This window comes from Etheostoma cragini, chromosome 15, assembly GCF_013103735.1.
Source record: "Etheostoma cragini isolate CJK2018 chromosome 15, CSU_Ecrag_1.0, whole genome shotgun sequence".
Taxonomy (NCBI): domain Eukaryota; kingdom Metazoa; phylum Chordata; class Actinopteri; order Perciformes; family Percidae; genus Etheostoma; species Etheostoma cragini.
Genome location: NC_048421.1, coordinates 10,154,832 through 10,175,882, shown reverse-complemented (window position 1 = coordinate 10,175,882; position 21,051 = coordinate 10,154,832). Strand labels below are relative to the sequence as shown.

Below are 21,051 nucleotides of genomic sequence, written 5' to 3'. Positions count from 1 at the left end.
CCCCCCCCCCCACCTCCAAGTCTCAACCTCAGCCGACCCCACCTTCGCGATCTGCTCTCTATAGATTTAGATGAACACAGACAGCTTTTGAAGGTTGGCTGGGTTGCTCTCGTCGTGTTAGTTCAACTTCACAACTTCCTAATTGGCACCTTGGTTTTGGTCCTTGCTGAGATCAGTATTTTTTTTTTCTCTCTCAACCTGTTCTTCTCAAGCTCCTCTAAATGTGTTGAGCTTGCATGTTTCACAAGGCTGTTTGCTCTCTCTCTCTCTCTCTCTCTCTCTTTTCTCACCCTCTTTTTGCCTGTCTCCCTTTCTCTGTCCGTCTCTCTCACCATCCCCTCCTTCTCTTTCTCTGGGTGACCACACTCAGCGATTTCTATTTCCTGTGGGTGTGATGTCTCTCCTCAGCAAGCAATCAGCTCTGATTTGTCAGCGTTCTTCCAGGCAATTCATAAGAATTCAGCTAGCACCTACAAAAGACGTCTGTGTCCCTGGCTGCGTTGCTCCCCACCTCTACTGGCCTTATGCTCTAAGCTGCAGCATAAGTCTCATGCTCCTTTTGCTAGACACACAAAAGACTTGAAATCATCCGGAGTAATCATTGTTACAGGAGTTAATACAGTACATGTGTGCAAGGAAGACACTTGTGTCTAGTGTCCTCGATTGCAACTGTTAAGAGGGTGAACAAAGGAAAGGGCATTCTGTTGCAATCAAAGCAGCTCAAATTTCCTTGTCACGTTGTTTTTGGGGGAAGATTCTAGGTGTGTCTTTCCTTTCTTTTCATCTGTGTTTATGTGAGCATGCCTCTTTGTCTCTGTGAGGTATGACATGCCTGGTAGTGGAAGGGAGCAGCTGTGCATTGGACCTTGTCGGTGTTGTGCTGCCATGCCCTGTCATTGGTAGCCGTCTGTTGGCAGCAGCCTGTGCTAGAGGGTTGCAGCCTGGGCTCAATCATTCCACAGTGTCATATGGTGAGCTTTCAGCCATGCCAAGCCATGCCTACCGTGTCACCCTACACAGCTGTGTGACAGAATACGTCTCTTCAACCTGGACAATGTGTCATCTCTCTGCAATTTCAAGATTCTAACTGGTTTTTGAACAATGTTGCGTCTAGGCGGCTAAGGGGAAAATGATAGGCTTATATTGAAATTTGGCAGAAGCAGCCGTTTTTGCATACTCTCATCTCAGTAGCTATTAGTGGAGTACTTTCCTGTCTATTTGTCCATTATCTGTGCATCATCAGGCAGACCATTATCCCATTATGTTTTGCATCTGTGGTCCAAATGCTTACTGGAAATGAGTCACCACAATGGCCGGTGAAAGGTAGGTGTTACTATCAGTCAGCTATTCATAGCCAACTCAACAGAGATGCAAGTATCACATTTAAAAAGTCCTCTGAAGAACGTGAAAGGCTTTTTTTTTTATATTGGCATCTGCTGCACTGGGAAACATTGCCGTTTTATGAGAAGCCAGAGGAGTTTTTGAAGAAAAAGCATCAAGAATGCGAGTCACAATCTGACCTCATGTTATGTCCCCAGCCTGTGTGATAGTGTCATATTCAGGTCGTTTTTAACAAGCGTCTGTCTCTGCCTGTTTGGCTCAGGTGACCGGTTCACCTGTATCACCCGTTTGTTGCCATGGAAATATCCTGGCCATTTTACTGCACTTCAGAGCTACAACTCATTTTTTTGGGGATTCCTTTGTTTCCTGCTATAAAGTTGTACGAGCCCACATGCATTTGTTTATGTGCTCAGTGCAAACACACACTGCCGGGCTGTGTAAATCAGCTTACAGAGGCAAAGTGCTGGCTAGGCTGACTGTGGTGGGTGCCTGTGTCGCTGACACTGCACGTATTGTGTGTAGTGTAAAGCACTCAGGGCCACTAGTGTGTGTGGGTGTGGGTGTACGTACATATCCTGTGGCAGAGCTCACACGGTGGAAGGCACCCCGTCTTATGTCTGTCTTAACACCCGTAGGTTAGATGTCTCGTCTGCAAAGCTTCTCTTGGTGTTCCCTCAGTACTGGCATGACAGAATAAACTGCACTGCAGCCCTGTCTAGACAGGTGTGACTGGATAGCTTGTACAGTAGATGAAAGCCTGCCCTGTGTCCCTCTGTGATATGTTTTAGCTGAGGTTGTATGTACAGCAGAAAGGCTAAAGGCTTTGCTTTAGATCATCCACATCCTCTGTTTGTGCTTTCAGCGGCTGCACTTAACAAATATTTTTGTGTTCCAAGAAATCTTTGTGATTCGCTGCCAGTCAACTAAATGTCTGATGTTTGAATTCAGTGCAGGATTCAAGTGAGAGACCAATGGTGGAGGGGGAAATACATACCACCAAGGTATTTGTTCAAAGTGACAGGTGCAGCAATAGTCCAGTACAGTACCACTTGCTGAACGGACTTTGCGTCCGTTGTAAGAAAGTCATAAGTCCTTGACCCACTTTGTGCCTGTGTATTTCAAGGACTTTGTCATGCTGTAGCATCTTTGCCAGAAAATACATTCTTATTTCACAGAAATGTTCCTCCTTTCATCATTCCTCCAAGTTTTTTGTCTGCTGGCATTATTCTATATACTGATGGGGACATTTCTTACCCACAGACAAAGCAGCAGTATAGGTGGACGCGGCTCTCGTGGCATGACTACCATAAACAAGGGAAACAAGGCCTTGAAGGTAATTAGCATGTATGATTTTAAATCTATCTATATATATATATATATATATATATATATATATATAAATTATTCAAGATTGTCACAAAGGACTTGAGTGTAGGCTTCCCATGCATAAATGTATGAATTGCCCTTTACAGGTCAATTTGGGGGCCAGGGTGTTGAAGACATGACACAGATTTTTGTTTTATCCTCTTCACATGCATGTAATTTATAATCATACGGATACCTATATTCAAATGATGCAGATTACAATTACTGTTGATCATGTTGACGTGATGTTAATGTTGGTGATGATGACAATGACGTCAGGGGTGTTAACTCTACATGTAGACCTCACCTGAGGGGGGTGTGTGTGTGTGGGGGTGTGTGTGTGTGTGTGTGACTAGAGAGCGGAAGGACAAACTATTTTTCAACTTAATTGTAGGAGCAGTCAGTCAATCAATGCGCATTCGTTTGTAGCGTCACACTGATCGGTCTCTTTATTTCATAACTGCAACAGCAACCTAAGTAATCTTGTTTTAAAAAAGAAAAATGAAAATATAGGTATCCGTATGAGTTATAGATTACATGCATGTGAAGAGAATAAAACAAATCTGTGTAATGGCTTATAGAAAGATAGATATAAAAGACTAACTAACTAATCCCCACCCCTAGGTGAAGCGGGAGCCAGGGGAAAATGGCACCAGCCTGACCGACGACGAGCTGGTGACCATGTCAGTGCGGGAGCTAAACCAGCATCTACGGGGCCTGACCAAGGAGGAAATCCTTCAGCTGAAGCAGCGGCGGCGTACCCTGAAGAACCGGGGCTATGCTGCCAGCTGCCGGGTGAAGCGTGTCACCCAGAAAGAGGAGCTGGAGAAGCAAAAGGCTCTCCTGCAGCAGGAAGTGGACAAGCTGGCAACCGAGAATGCCAGCATGAAGGTGGAGCTGGACGCTCTGCGTTCAAAGTATGAGGCCCTCCAGAGCTTTGCTAGGACTGTGGCCCGCAACCCTGTCACCTCAGCCAGGGGACCTATGGCCTCTGTCATAGGACCCCTCATCCCTGGTAAAGGAGGTGCCACCAGCGTCATCACCATCGTCAAATCCAAAACGGAGGCTAGGTCGTAGTAGCAGAAAAGGGTTGGAGGAAGTTTTTCAAGACTAAACTAGTCAGTGCATTGTAACATGCCGCAGGACTACCTGTGTAAGTTCTCAGTTTCAATCCTTGACACTAACACTAACAATATGCTTCCCAAATTCATTTTTAAAGCATTACTCAGCAGTCTGTACCTGTCAATAGACATTTTCTGCTTTAAAGTGACACAGTCAAATTGTGGGCTTTAGGACATCACAGCTAGTTGTTGAAGAATAGGGACATATTGACTATACTGAAACATTTCATTTAAAAAGCAGATAGTGGTTACGAATACTCAAGATGGCAATATTGAGTAGAAAAAGGACAAAGTGGAATTAAATTCCGACCGTCATCAATTTTTGATAAGGTACTGTGTGTGCTGTGTCCGTTTCCTTAAGACTGAGCTCTTGAGACTTATCCGTCCTAAGAATTGGCATTTGTAAAGTCTCACAACAATAATATATTACAGACGTTAGTCCTCACCCCTGAACCAGTTTGGTTGTTATTATGCACTGACTTAAATATGGATAAATGACAACGGTCACAAGCTCTTGGTGTGGATACTCCAAATGTCTTCATAACAGCCTGACTAACCCCAAACTAGTACATTTTTGTTGGTCGCCTGTCAAGAAAATAATTGTGAAATAATGCTCCCAAATCTAGCATTAATTTCTGTTTATCTGTGACAGGCTTTATTGAACTTGTCATTATCAATATGACTGGTAGATGCAATAATATACGTATGCACTGAAAATACAAAGAGGTCTTGCATATTTATGGTTAAGTGGAAATGTTTAAAAATGATCAGCAGGTCTTAATGACATTGTTCCAGAGCTGAGTGCCATTCCAATATGACAAGATTCTTTTACAATAGCTGAATACCTGAATACCTGAATGTTATAACAGTTATATCCTCATGTTTTGTGGGGACAGTGAAATCCACAAACATTTTGAAACATAATTTTTGCTCATAGAGAAAATATGTTCAAGTTGTTTTGTTTAATATATATATATATATATATATATATATATATATATATATATATATATATATATATATATATATATATATATATATATATATATATATATATATATATATATATATATATATTGCATTTTTTTGTAATTACTTGTTGACCGGGGCCGTCGGATATTTCCAAAAGAAAATCTTTACACAAGCTTTACTGTTTGAATTGTTAAGGTGTAGAAAACTTTGTCTATTGTTGAGTTCTTGGTTTTTAATACTAGGTAGATTACCTTCCATTGTTTATAGAAATACAGATAAAGAAAACATAAAAAAATCCTGTGAGATCTTTTTTGCAATTGTACCGAAAGTGGCTTACTATTGAAGTCTGATAGCTTTTTTCTAGTGACTAGGCGCGTACTGTGGGGTAGCGCGTGATGTGATGTTTAAGTGACAAGTTGGCAGTGTCGTTCACTGTATAGATGTCAATGCTGTGCTATTTAAAACAAATCTGTAGAGCTAAACTAGGTGGTGTAAACAAGGTCAATTGTCTTTGTGCGTATTGGCATCTGTGATATCCTCCTCTTCCTCGGTGTTAGTTACAAATCATATTGTCATTAAGAGTTTACCCCATTGAGCCATGTGAGACAGAATTGGGTGAAATGGAATTAGTGACTTTTACTGAAGCTTAAAGGGATACTGTCATTGCAGAATCTGAATAAGGGTTGCACCTAGTGCTGGATGCCCTCTAAACACATCCTCTGTAACCTGCAGCTAGATGACTTCATCGTTGGGAAGATTTGTTTATAGTATCCATTTCAGCCACTTCGTTGGTTGGAATTAGATTATAGGAATATCAATTAATCCTCAAATTTAGCTTTTCACAGACTAAACATAATGTGAAGTTAAGTGTTTTTCTCCTCCTAATTGTTGTTGAGTATCTTTCTCAAGCTTATAGCGATACAATTGCATCCAGAACCTTAAAGGGTAACCGCCAAATGGTGCAGCATCACTTGTGTAAATCGACCCACCGGTGTTCAGACTGTCAGATTGAAAGCGGGAGGGTTTGGCTGAGGGTTTGTATGCACTAAGCTCCTGCTTGTTTTGCTCAGGACAAAACAGGTCACTCTAAAAATGAACAAACCATTCTAGATGAAAGGCAGGGATGGCAGCTCTGCTCATGTTTTTCCTCCCTTTTTCTTTTTTTCTTTAATAATAAGCATGTCATGAAGGGCTTCAATCTGCACTCAGACACAGCAAGACCATGTAGAATTACAATCATAAACTGCTGCCAGCAGCGCTCCTTCTGTGCCAAGTGTCGCATCACTCTCCTGGTCCTCTAAAAGGGAATGTAACAGTGGAGCAGTTTTACACCTCAAGGTGAAAGTAGTTAACAGAATGCACTTCATCTGGATCCCACTTTCCTGCTGGTCAGAATGTCTCATAGTGTCGGCCAGGTGTTAATCTACAGTCAGTCTCAAAACTATGCCTCAGCAAAACTCCGTGCTAGTGATCTGGGTGCTGGTTATACTGTCTGTGTGCAAGTGTCCTATCCTCAACATGCTTAGCTATGTACATTGACTGGTTAACTGTGGGAAAATATATATCTGACTCTTGACATAGCCCAGTATTGATGTTGGCGTCCTTATTGCTGTGGCAGTCTTGTGGAGTGAATCTTTTTTGTGTCAAGTGTCTTCTAAGGTGTTTGAGCTGCACCGTCGACCAATCTCTCGATCTCCGCTAGAGATGAGGACTCTCTCTTTCTCACACATACAGGTGTATAGTATGTAGCTACAGTAGGTAATGACCATTGTGAAAAAGTGACCCTTAATATGCAACTCAGTGGAAAGGTGTGAAAGAGTAGATTTAAGAGTAAAATATTGTCAAAGTGACTATGGTCTGTTATTTAATCATTCTTGCTGTTTTGTAGGTTCTTTGCAAAATGTGTTTGTATTTTTTATTTTGCCCTCAGATTTTGAATTCCTGAATGGAAGAGCAATTGGCCCTTGTTTATAGTAGCTAACATGTTAAAACTGTAATAGCGTACAGTGTTTTAAAGGAATCATTGCACTCAAGCCTTACTCACCAATTACTCTGGTCTTAAATTAGCTGAATTACCGGATCCGTAAATTGGACTTTAAAAACTGAATGAAAGATATTGCTAATATATACATGTTTGTGCACTGAGGGAAATGAATGCTACAATAGACTGTCAGAAGGGCCATATGCAATTTTGTGTGAGTGTGAGTGTGAGTGTGTGTGTGTGTGTGTGTGTGTGCGTGTGTGCGCGTGTGTGTGCTACACCAGTCATAAATGCTTGTTGTTTGCTGTAGCATCATCCACAGCCTTTCTGTTCTCATTATGTGTTGAGTGTGTATTTGAAATTGATCTTAACACTGTAATTTGTTCTGCAGATTTAATGTTCAATTGGTTATAGCTTTTTCCTTCTTTATTTTTATTTTTTACAAGCATTATGTTAGAGAGGATAAATAACAGCACTTGTGTGGAAGTTGAACTTAATAGCTCTCGAGACATTGGCTTTTTTTCATTAAATTATGCTTTGAAAACAGTTGACTGTGCAGGTTTCTTGCTCTCACTCTGTGGAGTGGGTCTGGGTTTCAAAGGTATAACAATCTGACTCAAGTGAGTAACACAAAGTTAATTATCTGTTTTTTCTTATTTTTCTGTATGGGTTGTAATAAAATATTGCAGTAATTTGTATAAAAACAGACAATAGGTATTGGTAACTATTTATAAATTAAATTATTGTACTTTTTGCAATCTGTAGATAAGTACGATGTATTAATATATATATATATATATATATATATATATATATATATATATATATATATAGTAACAACTGTGGATTTAAACGTGATTCTCTGAGGTGTCTAAGTTATCGATGTATATATTGTATGTTTGTTGATACAGCTTACTTTATTTTCTATAAAACCAATAAAAATGTTTTGAAAAAGGGTTTGAAGCACTTCTACTCTGTCTTTGGAGGCTTTTAAAAACTGTTGAAATTGGGTTTTATTCTGTGGCGTCATTGACCCAGTTTGATTCTTGTAAAAATAAACTGGCGGGGAAGGCTCTTTGCCATCCAGGGTGGGTTTTAGACGACAGCCATCATTTAGATGGCACGATTTCTTTTTCTGTGATCCAAAAAAAGCCGTTGGGCGACCCACTTTGGCTAACCTCGGTGGACGTATTTTTGGCCCGACACGAGTAAAACATTAGAGTCATGAAGGATGTCTAGGTGTGCTTGTCCTAGATTAGGAGGAGTAGTGAGTTAGTCATCTGTTGTCCCTATGGGCCTCCTAAACCCCCTCTGTCTCAGCGCACCTCATCAAACATCACCCTCCTCAGCAGCGTTTCAACCCCACCACATTCAAAACACATCTCATGAGAGAACATGCGGAGACAAAGACACAGATGGCTGAAGACGAGCTACATTTTCCTCTCCATCCTGCAGGGCAAGTCTAAACCCCAGAGCCTCTGCACTATTGCAGCGTGGTATTGTTCTCTCCTTCTCTTAAATTGGAGAGGCTCCTACAGGTCTGTTTGACCTGTGCCTTAAAACCGACTTGTCTCCCTCCTCTGGATGCCTGCCCCAGACAACTGGATGGCCTCTGAAGAGTTGATTAATTTGGTGGGTTGGGTTAAGGTGAGCTGGTGGGCAATCTAGGACAGCATTCTTCATCTTCACCCACTTCTGCAGCAGGTGCCTGCCCCAGTTCTCAGACCCCAGCCCTGCTGTACAATTAATGTTGCCATCTCCATCAGAGAGGCTGTTCATTTAGCACGTCTACTCTGCCAAAACTTGGCGTGGGGCTCTGCTCTGCAAATGTCACCGTGGCAGAGGACATGCCTGTTTATTAGAGATGCTACACTGGGCGAGGGGTGGATTTCCTCATTCACATCAGCAATTATTTGAAGCACGTAAAGCTGTTGTGATAGTTTATATGGGGGATTCATAACAAACACCAGGATGTTTCAGATAGTCAGTACCATTCCGGCAATAAGAAAAACCTGAGACAAGACAACCGGCACCAGGCTGTTAAATATTACTGCTTGTGAGGAGTTAACCTTGCTCCAGCTTCTAGGCAATGTGTGGGTCTGGGTTTCCCTCTGCTGGCCCTTCAGTGTAAAGGCGTTGTGTGAGTGAACCTTTTACTGTCCATGGATTTAAAGGGTTTTCCATAAGATGACGCCAAACGCTTTAATCAGAAGGAGTTCCCCTTATGTGCATCTTTACTTTATCAAACCGAGAAGGAATAACTTCACCCATTGGTTGAGATTCTGAAACTATGAAATATTACCCCAAAGTGACACTTACTGCACACACTATATTGTTATTATAGTCCTTCTGAAACTATGAAATATTACCCCAAAGTGACACTTACTGCACACACTATATTGTTATTATAGTTCAGGCAGGTCGATTGTAAGTGTGTACCTTATCCATGCTATAACACTAGAAACTCCTGTGCAATCGTATGCAAACTACCAACAGTTTAGATTTTGTTAAAACTTTGCAATTGTGGAATCATGAGTGGTTATGTTGTATTGGACAAATACATAACCTTTTGACACACCACAAATATCTTTGAATATTTACTGAGAAGAGTGTCAATATGAAATTTACAGTAGGCTACACAATATTTACTAAGATAAACATTTACCGCAGGCCTGTTTGGTTGCATAATTATTATTAAACAGGTAACTTAAATCAAGCAATCTTATTGGTTCATAGCTGTGATATACTGACGCTATAAATTGGCTATGTGGTTCGAATTGCACAATAAGTATCACTCCAGGTCTGAGAAAAAAACGTAGACTAACTAACTGATAGCTGGTGCCCCCGAGGGAAACGCACGCACGCACGCACGCACGCACACACACACATACCAATTGACTTAGCTTATTTTTTACACTTCTATAGTCTTAGTTATGTGAAAGAGCGACACAAGAGAAATGTACAATAAAGATATAAAACAAATTTTTCCTTTTTTTTTATTGAAGGAATTGCACAATACAAGTTATATATGTCAAACAATACATTTCCCTTCAGTTTTTCTTTTTCAATAAACAGGAACAAAATTACCCTCACTCAGCCTTCCAAAACCACTCTTGGCAGTTAGTGCGTTCACACCGACATGTTTGCTTATTGAGAGTCAATATATCTTTTGAAATGCTAAATTAATACATAAAATGACACGTGTGTTAACAGTTAGAATTTCATTAACCTTTGTTTTGTTTTGTTGTGTGTTATCTTTATCATCGTATTTCATTGTAGCGTGTAATTATTTATGTATATTTCCCCAGAAGCACAAGGGAAGAATGACTCCAATAGGCCTACTAATTGTTGGCTCATAAGCCTACTTATAATAAATAAAAGGAATATCTTATCTTTGTTACATGGGTGTTATTTTAGACTGATAACATGCAGAAAATTGAAGTGAACGTACAGACCACAAACTGGCACGTCATCAAAGACAGCTTTGGCAGATATTTCTGTGGGAATCCAGATAGCGTCACATGACAGTGGAAAACGCCGCTATTATGTCACAACATGTCGGCTGCGCGCACCAGCACTACATCGTACGATTCAACCTGTGTCAAGTCTTCCATACTGAACAACCATCACATATTTGGTCATTTCAAAATAAAATCAACACCTGCAACGACACGTTTCGAGGAGTTTTATTAAAAGTGCTTCCTTCCCGCCGTGGTTTATCTGCTTTCTTTGGCCGACTTGACGTAGCGTGCTGTGCGTCGTTGCGTCGCCGATGAAGGAGGCGTTGGCGCACCGCACTGCTGCCGCTGGAGCTGCTGCTGCCGACACACAAACCGGCTGTCCTGCACTGAAAGGGGACTCACAACAGACACCGTTCATCATCTTAACTGGAGGAAGTCTTTCTGCAGCTACAGTTGCACTTCAAGTGATTACCCACCAGATTGAAAAATGATCAAGAACGGACATCACCACCACCAAGTGAACACAGCAGCCGGGAAAGACGCAGGGACGACCCCAGGCACTGCAGCTTGCAGTCCCGAGAAGAGGAGGCGAAGAATCCGGGTGTGGTGCGATGGCTGGTGAGTAACCTACTGGATGATAAATGGTGTTGTGATGATGATGCTACGATATTGTTCTTATCGTTTGCATGAAACCCGTTAGAATGAACGTGTCAGCCTGTAGCCTGTGTCCCCACCGGGACAGGCCTGCTGCAGCTTACAGCTCTCAGGAATGCTGCTTCATTCTCCAAAGATGTCAGTAAACATTAAACTTTTAATTGAATATTCTCGTTTATGTACTTTATCATGACAGTTGCAATAGACCAGACATAATCCATTCTAATTCAGGACTTTACCCTATATTATTACTGGGACATCCTAGTCTCAATTTTCTTCCTCAGTGGACACATTATTATATAATAACATCAGGATATCTTTCATAATACATCATTACTGCCATGTAGAGGGAGCCTCTTAATTCCAAACTATGACCAGCCCTAAGTATATTCTGTAGTTTACCGGTATACTGGCAATGACACATTATTGTACTTCATTTAGATAACATTTTCTGCCATATTTATGTATTGCAATGTATTGTAAGTACCGACTGCACTTAATGCAGGGCTTTACTTAAGATAGAAACAGCAAATTCTATAGAATTAGCTGTATATATAGATGCCTTAGTTTCAGAGTCCAGGTATTGTGCATGCTGGTTCTCTGTTACTAGGACAACTGAATAACGAGCCATCCTTAACTATGGAAAGTCAGAGCGTTTGCTGTGAAAAGATTTATTAAGACAACATCACAGAATGATAATGCACAAATGCATTTTTTTTCAAACCCAGAACATTGCAATTACACATTATGCATCTTAGACCACTTGGTTAACAGGCCACTCTGAACGGACTTAGTTTGACTTTATGTGGGATTACTTCCATGATGCCACACTGACAAAACAAGGTGTCTTCTTTCAGCAGTGTGTAATGGAATAATGAGTGATTGTATTAAAGTTCAACAAGATGCCTAGATAGCGCCGGGCACGGCCTTTAATACAATAAAGGTGCTTAATGTGTACAGCTGTGGGAAGGGCAGCCCTAACCAGAGAACATCAGTTTGCAAAACGGCAAACATGTACAACAAAAGCTAAAAACTAAGTCAGGCTTTGTTCACTCTGCTCCTCCAGCTCGGATGGTACTTGACTAATATAAATCAACAATATATTTCAGTCTTTATTGTAAAATTCAGTGTCCAACTAAAACATTTCTTCCAACACACAACAGCCGCAGTGTTCTCCTTGTTTATAAAATGACAGCCACACTTAATTGTTGGCCACTCAGGCCTAATGATGCTCAATACATCGAACAGGTTTAATGGACTGGACCAGGTGGAAGGAAAAGGTTCTAGTGTCATCTCAGATAGCCTACTACACGTATTGTGCTCAGTCTGATATTCCAGTCCCCTAACCTTGGCACTTTTAAGAGGTCTCCCCTTCCCTTAGGTCACCTAAACTTGAAAAGAACACAGGATTTTTGTCATTAGACATGCTGGTATCTACCCATGTAGGAAAATGTTCTTTTTTTGTACTGTTTTGCCCCAAAACAGTAGAATGGAATTTTGTTTTTAGTTTATCCCAATAGTGGAAAAACTCAGCAACAACTTTACCATCCAGAAACACTGTCCAAATTATGGCTATTTGCTTCACAAATATGAGGTGATTTGATGTTTTTTGTTCCCATATGTGATTATAACTGACTGGTTTTCGACCTTTTGCTTTATAAAACAAGCTATTTGAATATGTCATCATTAGCTGTTGAAATTCTAATATGCAGTTTTCACTATTATCTTTCGATACACACAAAACAAATAATTGATAATGAATCATTAGCTGCAGCCCGAGAATTGAGCCTTTAGGAGGTCTCCTCTGGGAAAAACACCAAGCCTTGGTGGACAGAGTGTGGCTCCATGGTACACTGGAAAAACACATGTTTTCAAACTCTGTGTATTAAGGCCAGGATTATTGTGGCTTTCTCTTGTAGAATTCCTGTGATTTAGGTGTGGCTGCCTGTCCATGGTTTAATGGAATGTTTCAGAATGTTTGGGATGCCAGAATATTAACCGGTGGAGTGAGCATGCAAAGAGAGCCAATGTCAACAGAGCTCATGTCATTAACCCCCTGTAACCCCTCCTGCCCACACCTGCTATGGCCACTGTGGCCCGCGCAGCCGTGCCCGATGCCCTTCACTGAGCACATTGTTTACTGAAGCCCTACTGGATGCCACCGCCCTCTTACTGACATCCAGCGTTGTCAGCCGTATGAGAGGAAAATTTCAAGGAAAGAGCATAGTCAGGTCATCTGTTGAGACTTCTTTGACCCAGCCCCCTTTTTTGCTTCACAAAGGCGCTTATTTGTCAACCCTGAAAAGAGGTGACGGGGTTAAAGATTAGCTGTCAGTGGAGCATCATCAAGGAAGAGTGTAAAGTCCTCTTCCACTGTGTTTCCGCTAGGGTAGTTAATCCATACTAGACTATAAATGTGATATTTAAAGCCTCAGTGAAGTAACAGTGTGTTTCTTATTAATTCCAGCCGTTATATGAGACTAGTCATATCCTGATCACTCCAGGTATTTTAAATTTTGAATGAAAGGAAAACCAAAATGTCAAGATTATAAATGTTGTGCTCCCTTAACTGGTATGTCCTGCACATATCCCGTTATATTCTATCACTCTATTCTTGAGAAGCTTATGTGCTGTTTGGGTGTCTACTAACAGGTTACACTAATTAATATTTCATCATCCCATGGTCATGATCCATCCCTGCTAAAAAATACAACAGGAATACGGTGACACGTGTTGGGCATCTAGGTATTATAATACCCCACAAAATAGTCTCCTGGTTTTATGTAACTCTGAGTTTTCTTTCCTATTCATCATCTCCAAATGCTCCCTCTTACTACATTCCTCTGTCACTTCTGTACCTCAGAGCCTGCACACATGGATCCTAATTCAACAGATTGACAGCACAAGACTCGCACAGAAAAAACTCTTTGTGGTTTCTTGCATTTTGTTGAAGTATAGTGGATACATCTGAATCACATAAAAAAAGCCCCTACGGTCTGGGAATTGTTATTTTTTGTGTTCAAGTAAAACTCGAGTGCAGTCCAGGCTGTTTTCAGTCAGGCGTTCTATAGTGACACCACGGCAAGGCACAGATGCTATCTTTCATTAGCATAGCTTGGGGCTGATAACAACATGGGATTCTGTTACTGTTGTGGCTTTGCGCAAACTGTAGTAAGGGCAGCATTCATCTGTTTTCTCATTGATTTTTGAGGATTCTATTCATAGGGCTGTTCTGCACCTGACCCATGACAGAGCTGACGTGTAATTTAATGAACTAAAGAGGACACAGATGCCAATTTGAATGTGTTTTTTTTTCCCTTCAGCCATCAATTATGTTGTCATTATTGTTATTCTCCAAGTTAATTGCTGCTACAAAATTGGTGATGGTTATAGTAGCAACTGTAGCAGTGATCAGAGTCTAATAAACGTCTTCAGTGACACCTGCAGTCACTTTCTTCTCTTTTTTTGTGAATATTAGACAGTATCATGCTCCAAGTAGACCAGAAAGAAAAATGATCAGGCTGATGTCAGCTGTTGGCAGTAGTAATAGTGATGGAAGGCTAATGCCCATCTGTTCTCTATTACCATGTTAGATTACCATGTTACAATCTCAGTCTCCAATCTGGGCTAATCTAATTATCTACAGATGGTATCAAAGCCTGGGTGGAGTAAAGTGGGAGGAAGAAAGACACTCTGCTGTTGACTTTTTATGTTTGGACTTTGATAACATATTTAACAGATCACATGAAGTGCGTGAAATACATTGGTGGGTTGACAATATCAGAAATATCAGGGGTTATGCATGTTTCAGCCCATGAACTAAACATCTAGTGATTTCCTACACTCCAGTTTGTCATTGCTTTTTATTTATATCACAGGATTTTAATCAACTCTCTCTTTTTAGTAAGAGTTACTGCAAGTTGGTGTTGGTGCATTGAAAAACTTAGACATCTGAGTGTTGAAGAGGGGCTGCAGATTCTAAGTTCACCATGCTTTATTCAACAGTTGTTTGCGACTATCTTGCTATCGTCGGGAATAAAGCATAATGCACCGGAGAAGAGTTTTGGACTTGTTTTGATTTTGATTGGCTGCCAAACATTATGACTATAATTCAAGAATCCTTTTCTTTTTTTTGATTTTTCAACCAATTGTTTTAAAAACATTCCTTTCCTACTGCTCTTGTACCTCCCTAGCATTATGTAACTTTTATGTTACTTTTTATCTTCTTATCCTCCCAGCTATGACATGGTCCATTATGGCCACTCCAACCAGCTGCGACAGGCCAAGGCCATGGGAGATTACCTCATCGTTGGAGTACACACAGATAGTAAGGCTCAGAACCATTGACTTATACCTCTCTTTAAGGCCTAGCTCATCTGTACATAACTTTTGTCATTTCTAACGCCTTCCTTTAACGTGCATGATTCAGCTTTGAGCTGATGAGTCACTGTGCCCTGTACAGGGATTTTTGTAACAGTAGTGCACCTACTCAGCGATTACATCTTACCCATAGACATACAGTATACAGTATAGATACCCAAGAATGACTTCATAGTTAGGACCAGCACAGCTATCAGCAATCTATCCCTCTGCTGAAGTGATGATAAAATATCTTAAGGAGGAAGGCGCAGCTGCGTTCCGTCACTGTAAAAACTGCTTATCAGATGGATATTTCTGTCTCTCTGTTCTATTAATCTCATTTTATTTGTGTGTGTCAACAACAGTATTGTGTACATGTTTTGTTTTCAAGGTGAGATTGCAAAGCACAAGGGTCCGCCAGTCTTCACTCAGGCAGAAAGATATAAGATGGTGCGGGCCATAAAATGGGTGGATGAAGTTGTGGAAGGAGCGCCTTATGTCACCACTCTCCAGACCCTCGACAAGTACAACTGTGACTTTTGTGTGCACGGAGGTACAGTATATCACTGCTTCGTGTCATCATTTAGACACACAAATAGATTCATAGCCATAAACACCATTGGTCATTTCCAAGTATAATGCTAGATCACAGATTTTTGGTTGATGTAACATGCAGGGCTCTGTTGATTCCTGCAAGCAGTATGTCATGTATGATGTTGTTTCAGATGATATAACACTAACAGTGGATGGGAAAGACACATATGAGGAGGTGAAGAAGTCGGGGCGGTACAGGCAAGTTTCCTTTTTGAAAAATGCAGACGATAATAACAGTCTGGATAGTATGTTGTGTATGTGTTTCTTAGGTTGCTAAATTGTGTATTATGCGGTTCCAGGGAGTGTAAGAGAACCCAGGGAGTTTCAACTACAGATCTGGTTGGCAGAATGCTACTGATGACCAAAGCACATCACAGCAACATTGTAAGTATAGCCTTAGTCTTTCTATAAAGATAACAAGACCGTTTTACACGCCTTTATCTCACTGCCACTATGCAGCGCCCATATCCCTGACCTCTTATCGTACGTTCAACTTTGATATCTTTGGGCAGAGGTCTTTTTTCTGAGCCAGAGGCCTAGCTGAAAACAAAAAGGTGACCGAGCATTTGCAGGGCAGGAGGCTCTGGAATGATCGGTCTGAAGAAATCCGGTTTCTGAGTCAGTGGTCTTCTTTAGGGCCCTCCGAAAACTTACTTTTATCGAAAAAGCCTTTCCTAATTGTACTTGAGTTGGAATTTCCTTTGAATTTCCCTTTGTTTCCTTGAACAAAAAGGCAGACACTGTATTGGTTTTTATAGACCAAATAAAACCTGATAATGTTATGAATGTAATTTATTATGCGGCCGAGTTGTGACTAATTTTGTAACGTGGATTTTGAAGTGCATTATGAATAATTCAAACCTCTCTTCTCTTTAGGATAGTTCAGACTATCAGCAGCACACAGACAACTTTGGAAAGGTAGGTACCAAACACATTTCCAGCTAATTTTAATGCTTTGGTCATCACCTAGTTAATAACCAATACTTAGCCTACTACCAAACTCTCAATTAGCATATCCGTGAAAAACAAATGCTTGGTTCTTTAGCTTCCTTTTCATTTACTTACATTCAAGTTGTTAAAGTTGCTATGTGGGTCAGATGTCAACCATTATTAAACAAAAGCCTTTACTGTGGACCCACTTTATAATCAAGTTGCTGGCTGTGCCAGTAAACAGTGAATGCCACTTCTGTTCCTGGATAGCGAACCTAACTCAGAGTTAACATGCTGTGGATTTAAATAGTGTGAAAGCTTTAGAGGGTCTCTTCACATTAGAACATTTGCGACTGGCACAGCAGCGCTGTAAATTTGGAGAGGGCTGAATAAATGTCCTGGGGATTTGGGGACAGGCAAGTGAGCTATTGAGCATTTAAGAGGTGACGTTACTACTCACACCACTAGAGGGTGGTGATGATCAAGCATTGTGAATACCAGTGACGATACTGATTGCTAAGGTCTGTTTGTACTCATTGTGCCTGTTACTTGATTACGGGGCTCACATGGTCAGAAGGGCCACAGTCCCTGGACGGGGGTGTCCCAGTTCCTGCAGACTTCACAGAAGATCATCCAGTTTGCTTCAGGCCAGGAGCCTCAACCCGGAGACACAATCATCTATGTGGCAGGAGCATTTGACCTTTTTCGTATCCTTTTAGAACCTCACTAAAAATATTGCTAACAACAATACAACCTTTGGTTCAAAAAACATGAAGACTTTAGTAAATTGAAACATTTCTGTAACTGTCGTCTATAAAAGCAGTGGTGTCACTTTCAGAATGTTGTGAATTCCTAATTTTGTGAACTGTTGCTATAAAAAGTCTGCTTTCCTAAAATGCTTAGTCACCCTTGACTAGTCTCCTATCAGACATTGGCCATGTGGACTTCCTGGAAGCAGTGCATAAGCTTGCAGAAAAGCCCTACATTATAGTGGGGTTGCACTTTGATCAGGTGAGTCTCCTTGGCTTTTTCAATTGTGTAAATCATTCACTGCCTCCCTGAATTGAGTTTTGACATTTTATATTTTCTTTGTTCACATGTTTTAGGAGGTGAACCGCTACAAAGGGAAAAACTACCCCATTATGAATGTCCACGAGAGAACGCTCAGCGTCCTGGCTTGTCGAGTAGGTTCTTCTTTTTCCACCATCAACACAGTGCATTACAACTATATCTTCTTTATCTGCTATTAATTGTGGGTGGCTGATTTCTGATTTAGTTGTGTTGCTTTTTTACACAGTATGTGTCAGAAGTAGTTATTGGTGCACCCTTTGCAGTCACAAAAGATTTACTGGACCATTTCAAGGTAAATACAGGCCACAAAGTTATCTCTCACCACTAGATAATAATGTTCTCTGCAATTAAAAGTGAACAAAATAGCAAATATTTTCATCCACAGGTGGATCTTGTATGCCACGGAAAGACAGAAATATATCCTGACAAGGATGGATCCGACCCTTATGCTGTAAGACTAAATACTGTCACACACTGCTTTTTAATTAAAAAAACTCCATTAAATACAGTTATGTGCAGAGATGATATATTACATCCATGCGGAATGTTTTCTTTAAATCCAGGAGCCGAGGAGGGAAGGAATCCTACGTACCGTTGACAGTGTCAACAGCCTCACTACAGATGCCATTGTGCAGAGGATAATCAAAAACAGGTTAAAAAGGGGGCCTGTCAACTTCTGGAAACACTCACAAAGACTGGAGGGCAGAAATAGACAATTTTATATTATATCCAATGGGAAAAACATTTTAAGTTAAATGGGACAGTTTGTGTGGGACTGTTGAGACCTATTTTCCAATTCTGTTGTTTTGATTCAGGTTGCTATTTGAAGCAAGGAACCAGAAGAAAGAGGCCAATGAGATTGCTGTGATCCAGGCCATGAAGCGACAAGAGGAAGAAAAGACTAAAGAAAGAGCCCAGGCTGTGCTGTAGGAAGGCCCTAAACAAGCACCATCGATTTTGTGTCAACATAACACTGACAAGCTCCATTATTCTAAACTCATGTACAGTAAAATCAACCCTTTTGTATGTGTTATGTCACCTTCCACAGACAATCCTGGCTAATAACAGCAGTGCTTAGAGCAGCCCATTTAAAGCCAGGGCAGTACAGTCTGCTGTGGGATCATCAGGTATACAATGTGTGTGTGCGTGCGTGCGTGCGTGCGTGCGTGCGTGCATGTGTGTGTCTGCATTATTCAGCATTATGCAAATATTCACTCAACAATCATACATACAGACAAAGGAGATATTAGTATGTCTTCAAATGTCTATTTTCTGTCTTTGGATATTTTTAATTCCTGAAGTATTTATTTTTGTTGCCTTCAAAAATATAGATTTTTTAACTATTATCTTAGCAAGTGTGGGGACCTAAGATGCCGGTCAGGCATTAAACTGTAACAAGGAAATGATTTGATTAGTCATTTCCATGGGGTTGTTGCCGCTTTCATCCAAGCAAGAGATGTCGCCCCACAACTAATCTATCCATGTATATACTGTATGTAATGTATTATAAAGTGATTACAGGCTCTCTGGAGGATGCTGACACCAATAAAGAAGTAGGAAATCCCCCTGCTTCTCAGCATCAAACTTGAAGTGTTCGTTAGTGTAAAGGTGTTGAAACTCTTTCAGGACCTCATGGACATATCAGGCCTTACTCCAAGCTGCACTAACTTCTAAAAAAGAACTGTTTTGTTTAAGGGTTTCAACTCAAAAATGCACACTGTCAAAACCTGCATGCCTGGCCTTTTGAGTGCAGTTGTATTTTTTCTTAAACCAACACTCCTTTAAGGTTTATCCTAATATAGATAACACTACAAAGCTTTAACAGACTGCTTTTAAGATTAAAACAATGACAGATGCTCAGTGTTGTTGACTTGATAATGAAGACCTTTTACTGTCATTAAACCCTAAACAAAAATAAGCATCTGTCTCTATATCAAATGTGATTAAATAATATTTTTTTGAAAATGTATATTTTACTCACCTCCTCTCCATTAACCACTGTATAGATCGTTTAATGTATAAAAAAAAGAATAGTAATATGTCTGTATGTCTAGTTGGAATGTATTCAGTGTAGGCTATAATGTATATATGTCATTGACAATTCCCAGTTGACAAACACTGTAGAAAGTGATTGGAAATAAAAACATTTTCATCTGAAAGGCTATTTGTCGTCTTATTATTTCCCTAAAACAGAAAATGGCAGAGGTTATGAGGATTGCAACATTTTTATTTATTTCCTCAGTGATTGAGGTAAATGAGCAGGGTGTGCTGTAATCACACAATGAAAGGTTAAAGTCATGTTTTGGACACAGAAGTTACCTTTGATCACAAAAAAAGGATCTGAATTTTTCAACATATGAATGAGTCACACAGAGAGTTCGTTAAATGTCAGGTGATTAAGAGTAGATTATTTTAGCAGCAGATTGGTACCCAGCTAAGATCTGTAAGCTTTTTCAAAAAGAGAGAAAAAGGCCATATTGACCTAATTTGAAAATCCGTTTATATGGAAGCATGACGTTACATGGCCCAGAAAGTCATTCAGTCAGTATGAATGTTTGGCAACCCTGTGTCAAGCAGGCAATACTGGGAGAAGTAATGAGAATTCTTTCTTTTTTTTCCTTTACTAAAATTAGCAGTACCACAATAAAATTATACTCCATTAAAAGTTAACAACCTGCATTCAAAATTAGTTAAAGCATGTATTATGCCATGTGGCCCCAATCAGTGTAACATATATCATCTATCTTATATATTATTGGAATATTATCACTGATTCATTAACATTTAATTCATTACTTACATTTTAATGTTGTCAAAGGTAGAGTAATTGTAAACGTGTTACATTGTTGGGCAGTTAAAGCTTTAACATTATAAACTGATGTATACCTACCTATATGTTTTTAAAAGTAACTGGTTAGATGTCAGATTTCATTCTTAAATGCAGTGCAGTATAAAGTATAAAGTATACTATGGAAGAAAAAAAACAAAATTATGCCTCAAAAGTAGGCCTACTTGAGTCAATTATTTTCCCACTGAAAGCGGCTAAGCATGACTAGATTTTCCCATTCAAAACATTCATCATGGAAAAACCGTTTTTATAAATATTGATAGATTCAACTGCATGTGTGCAGCGTAAGTTTTTCAAATGTATTTAATTAAGTGAAGTTGTGCTCATTTGAAGAAGAAAAAATATGTTTTTCAT

General features: G+C 40.1%; 2 protein-coding genes across 4 annotated transcripts in view; both read left to right on the top strand.

Annotated features, from left to right (window-relative positions):
* The window catches only part of LOC117958032 (transcription factor MafG), a 14,669-nt gene extending 7,968 nt beyond the window's left edge, over window positions 1–6,701 (top strand). For both annotated transcript variants that reach the window (XM_034894233.1, XM_034894234.1), the window contains exons 2-3: window positions 2,602–2,674; window positions 3,331–6,701. In XM_034894233.1, coding sequence (XP_034750124.1) covers window positions 2,639–2,674; window positions 3,331–3,783 — 489 coding nt within the window. In that variant the 5' untranslated portion in view covers window positions 2,602–2,638 and the 3' untranslated portion in view covers window positions 3,784–6,701. The remainder of the gene's footprint in view (window positions 1–2,601; window positions 2,675–3,330) is intronic.
* Window positions 6,702–10,534: 3,833 nt separating this feature from the next.
* LOC117958542 (ethanolamine-phosphate cytidylyltransferase-like) lies at window positions 10,535–19,758 on the top strand. Of its 2 annotated transcripts, none has more exons than XM_034894994.1 (13): window positions 10,535–10,859; window positions 15,134–15,222; window positions 15,646–15,807; window positions 15,980–16,046; window positions 16,148–16,232; window positions 16,725–16,766; window positions 17,338–17,485; window positions 17,707–17,789; window positions 17,885–17,962; window positions 18,076–18,141; window positions 18,235–18,300; window positions 18,413–18,501; window positions 18,665–19,758. In XM_034894994.1, exons 1-13 carry the CDS (start codon window positions 10,729–10,731, stop codon window positions 18,777–18,779), a joined length of 1,221 nt encoding a protein of 406 aa, XP_034750885.1. In that variant the 5' UTR covers window positions 10,535–10,728; the 3' UTR covers window positions 18,780–19,758. The 2 variants fall into 2 exon arrangements, with proteins under 2 accessions (XP_034750885.1, XP_034750886.1); XM_034894995.1 differs by having other exon boundaries at window positions 10,537–10,859; window positions 17,353–17,485.
* Window positions 19,759–21,051: the final 1,293 nt, after the last annotated feature.

Excerpts from the sequence above, each read along its gene's own strand:
- LOC117958542 (XM_034894994.1), top strand. The coding sequence starts at position 10,729 with ATGATCAAGAACGGACATCACCACCACCAAGTGAACACAGCAGCCGGG. Across the intron at positions 16,047-16,147 it reads AAGAAGTCGGGGCGGTACAG|GGAGTGTAAGAGAACCCAGG; the intron begins GCAAGTTTCCTT and ends ATGCGGTTCCAG. Across the intron at positions 17,963-18,075 it reads TCAGCGTCCTGGCTTGTCGA|TATGTGTCAGAAGTAGTTAT; the intron begins GTAGGTTCTTCT and ends TTTTTTACACAG.